The sequence below is a fragment of the Bactrocera neohumeralis genome, chromosome 2 (assembly GCF_024586455.1).
Source record: "Bactrocera neohumeralis isolate Rockhampton chromosome 2, APGP_CSIRO_Bneo_wtdbg2-racon-allhic-juicebox.fasta_v2, whole genome shotgun sequence".
In the NCBI taxonomy this organism is placed as follows: Eukaryota; Metazoa; Arthropoda; class Insecta; order Diptera; family Tephritidae; genus Bactrocera; species Bactrocera neohumeralis.
In genome coordinates, this window is record NC_065919.1 from 10,332,197 (window position 1) to 10,340,403 (window position 8,207).

Here is an 8,207-nt window from a genome sequence, read left to right on the forward strand (position 1 = left end):
GTTGTAATGAAGTACCGACTTCTTCCAAACAAATTCAGATTGTAATACATATTAACTGCAGATTGTAAGGGTTGACAAGCTATTTCGAAAAATGCTTATAAATAATTAAAAGTAAACAAATATAATTGCAATTTTACATATTATAGAGTCATGAACGAAAAGTTGCTTTGTTTACAATCATTGCGAAAGTTTGACAGTTGGTTTCGTTTATGACGTTGCGTGTTGTTTTGATGTCTATAAATTTTTGATATTATATGAACATAAAGTTTCATTCACATTTTATTAATTGTGAATAGCACATTCGCACTGAAGCAGCAGTGCGGTCGCCGAATCAGATTTGGCAAAGTAAATTTTTGCAAAATTATTTAGTTCTTGTAGTAATTAAGAAAAAAGTGTAAAAAATTATAAAATGGCTTTACGTTATACCCAACGTTTACTGCAAACTCAAGTGCCATTTCTGACTCGCGTATGTATTAAAGAGATTTATTAAAATATTTTTAAAAGGTTTCAATCTAGAACAATAATTACATAAGAAATTTCAAGCAAAACGTTGATTTTTATACAACTAAATATTTCTTCCTTTGCTAGGGCTATCCTCTGCTGGTGACAAAGGAAAAGGGCGAAGATGTAGCACATACCAAGTCGGCTCTCCAAAAGAAGTGGACGGTAATTACTGATGTTTTTTTATTTCTAAATGTGTCCCGTTAAAATGTAAACAAAAGTGAGGTTAATCACTGTTTATCCTCCTGTTTAGGGTGTTGATATACCATCTGCACAATATGGAGGTCGTCACGCTGTCACAATGCTGCCAGGTGGTGGTATCGGTCCGGAGCTAATGCACTACATTCGTGAAATCTTCCGTTTCGTTGGCGCACCCGTTGATTTCGAAGTAATTGAAATCGATCCTTCTACTGAGGGTAATGACGACTTGGATTATGCCATAACTTCAATTAAGCGTAATGGTGTTGCCATTAAGGGTAATATTGAAACGAAATCGCAAGGCTTAGATGAGGTGTCACGTAATGTAGCCATTCGTAATGAACTCGACTTATACGTAAATGTTTTACATTGTCGCTCATACCCCGGTATCCCGTCGCGTCACAAGAATATCGATGTTGTATTGATTCGTCAAAACACTGACGGTGAATACGCTATGTTGGAGCATGAATCTGTACGCGGTGTCGTTGAAAGCATGAAGGTAGTTACGGTAGAAAATGCTGAGCGTGTAGCGCGTTATGCATTCGAATATGCGCGTCAGAATAACCGCAAAAAGGTCACAACTATTCACAAAGCCAACATTATGAAGTTATCCGACGGTCTTTTCCTTGAAGTTGCCAAAAATGTGCACAAGGAATATCCTGAAATCGAGCATAACAACATGATCATCGATAACACATGCATGCAGTTGGTGTCTAATCCACATCAAGTAAGACACTCGTATACATAAATTTTATGATAAATAAAATTTATTTATGTTTTCCATACAGTTCGATGTAATGAACATGACCAACTTGTATGGCACCATAGTTTCCAATGTAATTTGCGGTTTAATTGGTGGCGCAGGTCTGCTCTCTGGTGCTAACTACGGCGATCACGTAAGTGGAACTTAGATTATAAAATTATGTTACCAAATGTTGCTTAAATACTATTGTAGTTCGCTGTCTTTGAACCCGGTACCCGTAATACTGGCACAGCTATTGCTGGAAAAAATATTGCCAATCCAGTGGCAATGATAAACGCCAGCGCTGATATGTTGAATCATTTAGGACACAAAGAACATGCGCGTGTTATTTATGAGGCGACATATGAAACTGTGGTTAATGATGGCATTCGCACACCAGGTTTGAGCGTTAAATATGTTACATAGTACAAGTAGTAGTATGTTCAAAAATATGTTTTTTTCGTATAAAGATTTGGGTGGCACCGCTTCCAGCACTGATGTTGTGGAAAATATCCTGAAAATTTTGGCCAGAAAACGCGTGAATTGGTAAAGCAATTATACAACCCAAAGAATCATACAATCTTATAGCCTCTCTCAAGTGCCTACGTATATTAGTATAGCCCGCCTGTGGAGTTGTTATTTTCTTGCAACTTTTATAATGTACTTATTTAGTAGCTATTCAATGCATGAATCTACAACTATTTATATACATATATTTGCTGCTTTCGACAAGTCTCAGTTTTAGTAAAAAAAAACACAAATTTTCTAAATTACGATAGTAAATATGCATTGAATGGTTAAGCTTTAATGTTATTGTATTTTTATTGTGTTTGTTATATATTACTTATATTTCGTGCATACGTTCACTGTATGTTTACTTGCAAATTTTTATTACGTACTATAGATATAACATTTATCTACTCTATGCTTTTTATGCTTTTACTAATTATAATCAAACTGTTCCAGCGCTAACCTTAATTTACTACTAACGTTCCGCTTGTATTAAATATTTTTCTAAATCCCTTTTATTTTTGTAAATTAGTGTATCTTACAGCATATATATGTATGGTGTGGATAGTTCTTCTAATACTTTTATTTGTTTTTAGTAGCCTGGATGTGCATTTCGAGTCCAAAAATACACAATTTTCCTTTCTGACAACCACATCTACACATAACCCTAGTGCGCTCCCTACTGTAATAAGTTGCGCACCTGGTCAACCAATTCTATACACACACACATTTTCACACTCAAACACTTGTGATAAGTAAATTTGTAGTATTGTTTATACATTTGTATCCCTACAGATTATCTCGACTTGGCTTTTCTCTTTAGCTTGTGCTTGTAACCTCTACATTTATTATATTTTCAGCATTGCCTTGGCGATGCCGTCTTCTATACACTTTCGATCTCATTTCAAAATTATACTTGTTTATGCATATATATGAATATTTTTTTAATTTTGCCCATTTCTATCACCAAAAAATTAAATCTACTTACACACGCTGCCCGCCCCGCACCATGTATCCGATATCCGTTTAACTGTCAACCAAAAATAAAAACTGGTTATGTGGGATCCCACACAATGCACTGCTATACACCACAGGCCTCAAGGACAATATCGCGATTAAGATTAAAGCAAAAAATTAGTTTACATTAGCTTAAGCCGTTTAAAAGTTGCAAAACCCCGGTCTGTTATTGTCGCTATTTGACTGTTGCTGATCTGTATTATGTATGTATATTTATGTTAACACAAACAAACAAAAAGTTAAAAAACGCCAGCATTCAATTCACTGCAACTAAGCCAATTGGCATTAAAATCCAAAATCTGGTATCCAATCAAAATTATAAAACAAAATCCGACGCCTGCGCTCAGCTGCAATATATTGCAATGCCCGCTTTGATGTTCAAACCTTGATCCGATTGTGCGCTACTAATAAAAATGTGTCGCCACCTCCTCTGTTACTCCCTGTGTTGCGTGTCGGCGTATAAGAGAATTGGAACAGCAGGTAATTGCACCCAGAATTAAATAAATTTTAGACGGTATAAATGCATATTTACTAAAATCTCATTTCTTTTACAGATCCAATTACGCAATCTGGGATATGGCGCGCAAATCGGCACGAGAACTTATTTTCATCCTGATTTGAGTTGCGATTTAACGTTTGCTTGATTTAATTTTTGATTTTTTAGCGTCTTTGCGAACTAATTAAAGCGTAATAAGTACCTACAAAGTTATCTAAGCAATATACAATAGTGTGAAATAATTTGTTGACATCTCCTTATAGTTTTAAATTGTACTAGAATTTTCAAATTGTGTCTGCTTTTATTAAACCGATTGTGAAGTGGTGGAAAAAATCTAGTATATATTCAAAATCGCTTTATTTTTACATTTATTTATTTATGAGCAACAACCACTATATAAAAGAAAAGATTGTTAACTTAATCCATTGTATTTGAGGAAAAATGTAGAGCTATTTACTTGTATTGGCCATCATACTTGCTGAGCGAAAATACTTTGGTTGCTTCAATAAAGTAACTGTAAACAAAAAAAAAACAAGACAAGACCTCTTTCAATATTTACTAAGTTGGTGGTAAGAACATTGAAAAGTAAAACCTCTTGAAACTTGATGGCTCGTTTTACAGTTAACTCAAAGCGGTGCTATGCTTAACGTTTTGACTCATCGTTAACATTATTATTATGTAAAAGGATGTTATAATTTAAATGCTTTTACTAAAACTAGCAATTTCTTAAATTTAACTAGAGTGAATACAAATTCGTTTCTCGAACGAAATCAAGCCTAACTGTAGGCAATACATAAAATATGCTGTTTCCAATTTGTCTGCACGAGGTTAGATTATTCCTAATATATTATTCGATGACCACAACAAATCATATAAACAAATGCCACTGCACTTTAATTGCTTCGCTAAAACAGACCCCACAGCATGGAAAATTGATGCATTTTCGATCTAAAACCGCACACAAACTCAAACATTTACCGCACAAGATTACAAAAAAAAAACCAGACAAATAATTTTTAAGAACCACTTTATTTTAGACTGTTGATTGCATTCCAACATTCTTCCATCCTGGTATCACTTACATCTTTTCTGCTCTGCTCCACACAATTAAAACATATAAAATTATGTTTTTAAATGTATAAAAATTAAGGGGCTTATCTACGTATCAAGTAATCCAAAGGTGTTAGCTTAGAAACGCAGCTTCTGGAAGAACCACTTGTTCTTGCCCTCTTTGTAAGTGGATTCGAACTTGACGCGTGTTTGGAAGCGGTGTGTCTTCTTCTTAACAGGGTCTTTCAGATCCTTTGGCGACAATTTCTCGAAAGAGATATCGTGCACGGCATAACGGGTGGGCATCAGATGGTTGTAGTTCAACACTTTCAGGAAAGGCTTGATCTTGGACTTCTTCTTCAACTTGTTCTTGCCCATCTTCTTGGTCACCTTGCGTGGATACCGATCGATACCAGCGACAAGTGCGTGTCCGAATGGTTTTTCGGGTGTACCATCATCCGACGTCTTTACAATAATGGCCTTACGACCTGCGTAACGTCCGCTAAGGACGATTACGATTTTACCTTGTTTCATAATTTTCCTCATCTTGTCGGCTTTTGTGTGCAAACAAATCGTATAGTTGTAATATGGTTGTCATTTTGGTTACAGATGCAGAGGAGTATCCGGAGAACATGAAAATTGTAGAAAAGAATTTGTTAAAAGACAGCTCCAAGGCAAAATTTTAACGAATTCGATCAAGTGAAATATAGAAATCACACAATTTTGCGAAACTCAGTCATACAATAACAGATTTGTTTAATCAAACTTTATATGTTGCACTGAATTATGGTGTTGGCTATGTAGAATTAAAACATTCTTTAATCCACTTTTTACGCGTTAATATTAATTCAAAACGCAACAATAAATACACTACGACATTATTTGAAGTTCAATTTAACTTTTTCTTTCGTGTAATTGTTGCGATTTCTCAATATTTCACATGATTTTTTCGATAAAAAATCAATTTAAGCACAAAATTCCACTTACAGGTCTTATGGCTGACCGGATATAGAGAACGAGAAACGGGTTGACATTTCCCACATCGCCTTGACGTTTCACGAACGTCAGAACATTCAGCAGAATGTCAGCGGCCTATGGCATTGCCAACATGACATTCAACTCAAACGTAGAATGAGCGCTTTGAAATAAATTCATAAATTTGATGCACAGAAAGCTGTATAAGATGAATCTAATCATTGATTTATTGTTATTCATCGGTTTTTTAACAATATATTTTTCAATTTATAACGTAAGGTTTTTTAAACATAAGTAGTTTGTTTTTATCCTTTGGCATTGAGACAATTTTTAGCATTTACCATATGTTTAACATTTTGGAGACAATTGTTGTGTACATGTAATCAGAGTAATACACTGGCTATCTAACTTCGTAAATGTATATGTGACCTGGTCTACGAAAAGGGAGCTAACGTGCGAAAACTAGTTTTCTGGGAAATGCTGTTAAAAATAATCGTCAGTTTCTCGTTATCTTATTAATTGTTCTCCTTTTTTTTGACACCTAAGCCCCCTTTCCGTAGACCAGGTCACATATGTTTTATGGCAGTATATTATTAATAGCGGGATTCTGTAACCAGTCTCTAGTATCTATTTAAGACATTTTGAGGTAAAATCTCAATTTGTGACTAGTTACTATTCACTAAACAGTCTTTAGCGTTAATCTCAAGATATTGCCTCAAATTTGAGGCCTGGTAGTTAGCAGGTCACAAAACCAAAAAGAACTCTTGTTTGCCATTTTGAATATACTGAATAGAGATCATCATAGAAATTAATCGATTGTCGTTTTTTTACATTTTGTAAGCAACTCAAACACGAAAAGGTTAAAAATAAATCAATTTTACATAAATTTCGTAAATATTTTGAAACAAAGTCAACATATATTTTTATTTTTATTGATATACATATATGTTTTTTGACTATGTTATAGAAAATTTAATATTTGTTATCGACATATTTATTTTCATTCAAGTTTAAAAACATCTCTGAATAATGAAATGTAATAGATTTTGTGACTGTCACTTACAGAATAGCAAAACCGTCTCAAGTCTCAAAAATTGTCTCTAACTCAAAATCTCCAATTTAGAGACTTGAGACAGTATCACAGTACAGAATCGCACGGTAAGGCTATATTATATCTGGCAAGGTTTCAAACTTCCGCTGAATAGCGGTAAAAAGTGGAAAGTTCTAATAGTTTTTACCAATGCAAATTTATAAAAACATCTAGATATTATAATAAATAAATTAAAATATAATATTTAAGAGCTTTAAGAACGATGCAACCATTAGTTGAAGTTTTATATCACGAAATGCTCTGCAATTATACAAATACAAAGAAATAAGTGAACAACGAATGGTAAATGGCCAAACACCTCTCAGATAGACTATGTAGGGGGTGACAAAAGATTCTTCCAATAGTTTGCCCGTTTCGCTGCCGCCATCAGCCATGACCTTAATTTGTTCGCACTGCAAGTACTATATAACATCGAGCGGTAGGCCAGGCACATGTTTTGGCGCATGGTGGTACGGGGTATGCGTTGGTAGCATTGTGGCGTGCAGCGCATTGGTGTTTTGCGGCTGTTGCGCGGCGTGCTTGTTTGTGGTGATTGCACTGACCGCGTACAAGAATGCAAATGTATGAATAAGCAAGTGGCTGTGACCATCATTGGGCTGGGTTGTTATTGCATTTATTAAAATTGAAGAAGCATAGGCGGATGCAGATATGCTGACGTTGAGATACTATACTGTTGTTGTTCGTACAGCGTGCCCTATTTAGAACTTTTGGCTTATAGCTTGATGTATGTATTTCAGTTGTGTGGCCGAGGTGATAATTTTTTTTGCTTTAAGGTATCGATTTCGCATTTAACTCTTCGGAAAGGTAAATAGAGTAGCTGTAATCACAACAGACAGCTGAATGATCTTCTACTCGAATTGCACTCTTGCCCTCTGAGAGCATTCATCAGCAACTCGGTATAAGGGAACTGGGGAACGGCATTTCAAACTCCTTACGTAACGCAGCGTTACAATCGACCACAACACGTGCGAGATGGGATAGATACCGAGAGATGAAGAGGGAGTCGAGACAAAAAAGGAGAGTACGAAAATCGTAGAAAGTTGGCGGAAAGGGGCAATGCTTGAAAATTCGAGACAGAAGGGTATTCTTGTAGAACCCCCAGAGGTGATGTAGTGACTGGTGCCCAGAGCATACTGAAGGGAACACTTCTTTAGCCTGCTGAATGGCAGTGAATGCTTAACACCAGGAGATAGTGAACCCGATTGCCTAATGGAACGAAGAAGTTCGAATAGCAATTACCCGACTGAATAAAAACAAAGCGGCGGGTGCCAATGGATTGCAGCCTGGGCCATTCAAATACGGTGGCGAGGAACTGATAAGGAGCATGTATCAGCTTCCTTGTAGAATATTGGCGGACGAAAACATGTTCGACGATTGGAGTTTAAATGTGCTCTCCTCAATTCACAAAAAGGACGATCCCACAATCTGTGTTAACTACCTCCTAATTATCGCATATAGGGTATTGTGTGAAAGATTAAAGCTCACTGTCAACAAACTGATTGAACTTTATCAGCGTTGCTTTAGGCCTGGAAAATCAAAAACTGACCAGATATTCACATTGCCCTAAATCTTGGAAAAGACTCGTGAAAAAAGAATCGATACACATC

The 8,207-nt window shown here is 35.7% G+C and overlaps 2 protein-coding genes across 3 annotated transcripts; one reads left to right on the forward strand and one right to left on the reverse strand.

The window, feature by feature from the left end:
* The first annotated feature begins 287 nt into the window (after positions 1-287).
* LOC126751230 (isocitrate dehydrogenase [NAD] subunit gamma, mitochondrial) lies at positions 288-3,996 on the forward strand. Of its 2 annotated transcripts, XM_050461303.1 has the most exons (8): positions 288-466; positions 589-666; positions 755-1,426; positions 1,488-1,595; positions 1,655-1,841; positions 1,912-1,987; positions 3,046-3,448; positions 3,523-3,996. In XM_050461303.1, exons 1-7 carry the CDS (start codon positions 410-412, stop codon positions 3,068-3,070), a joined length of 1,203 nt encoding a protein of 400 aa, XP_050317260.1. In that variant the 5' UTR covers positions 288-409; the 3' UTR covers positions 3,071-3,448; positions 3,523-3,996. The 2 variants fall into 2 exon arrangements, with proteins under 2 accessions (XP_050317260.1, XP_050317269.1); XM_050461312.1 differs by lacking the exon at positions 3,046-3,448.
* Positions 3,997-4,474: 478 nt separating this feature from the next.
* Positions 4,475-5,607, reverse strand: LOC126751237 (60S ribosomal protein L27). The gene is made up of 2 exons (XM_050461326.1): positions 5,502-5,607; positions 4,475-5,068 (listed from the first exon to the last, which is right to left on the reverse strand). The coding sequence occupies exon 2, from the start codon at positions 5,058-5,060 to the stop codon at positions 4,653-4,655; it is 408 nt and encodes a 135-aa protein (XP_050317283.1). The 5' UTR covers positions 5,061-5,068; positions 5,502-5,607; the 3' UTR covers positions 4,475-4,652.
* Between the last annotated feature and the right edge of the window lie 2,600 nt (positions 5,608-8,207).

What these genes read in the sequence shown, in the direction of transcription:
- LOC126751230 (XM_050461303.1), top strand. Translation starts at nt 410, where the DNA reads ATGGCTTTACGTTATACCCAACGTTTACTGCAAACTCAAGTGCCATTT. An exon ending in AAGTGCCATTTCTGACTCGC is followed by an intron (nt 467 to 588) that starts GTATGTATTAAA and finishes TTCCTTTGCTAG; the next exon opens with GGCTATCCTCTGCTGGTGAC. An exon ending in GTGCTAACTACGGCGATCAC is followed by an intron (nt 1,596 to 1,654) that starts GTAAGTGGAACT and finishes ATACTATTGTAG; the next exon opens with TTCGCTGTCTTTGAACCCGG.
- LOC126751237 (XM_050461326.1), bottom strand. Translation starts at nt 5,060, where the DNA reads ATGAGGAAAATTATGAAACAAGGTAAAATCGTAATCGTCCTTAGCGGA.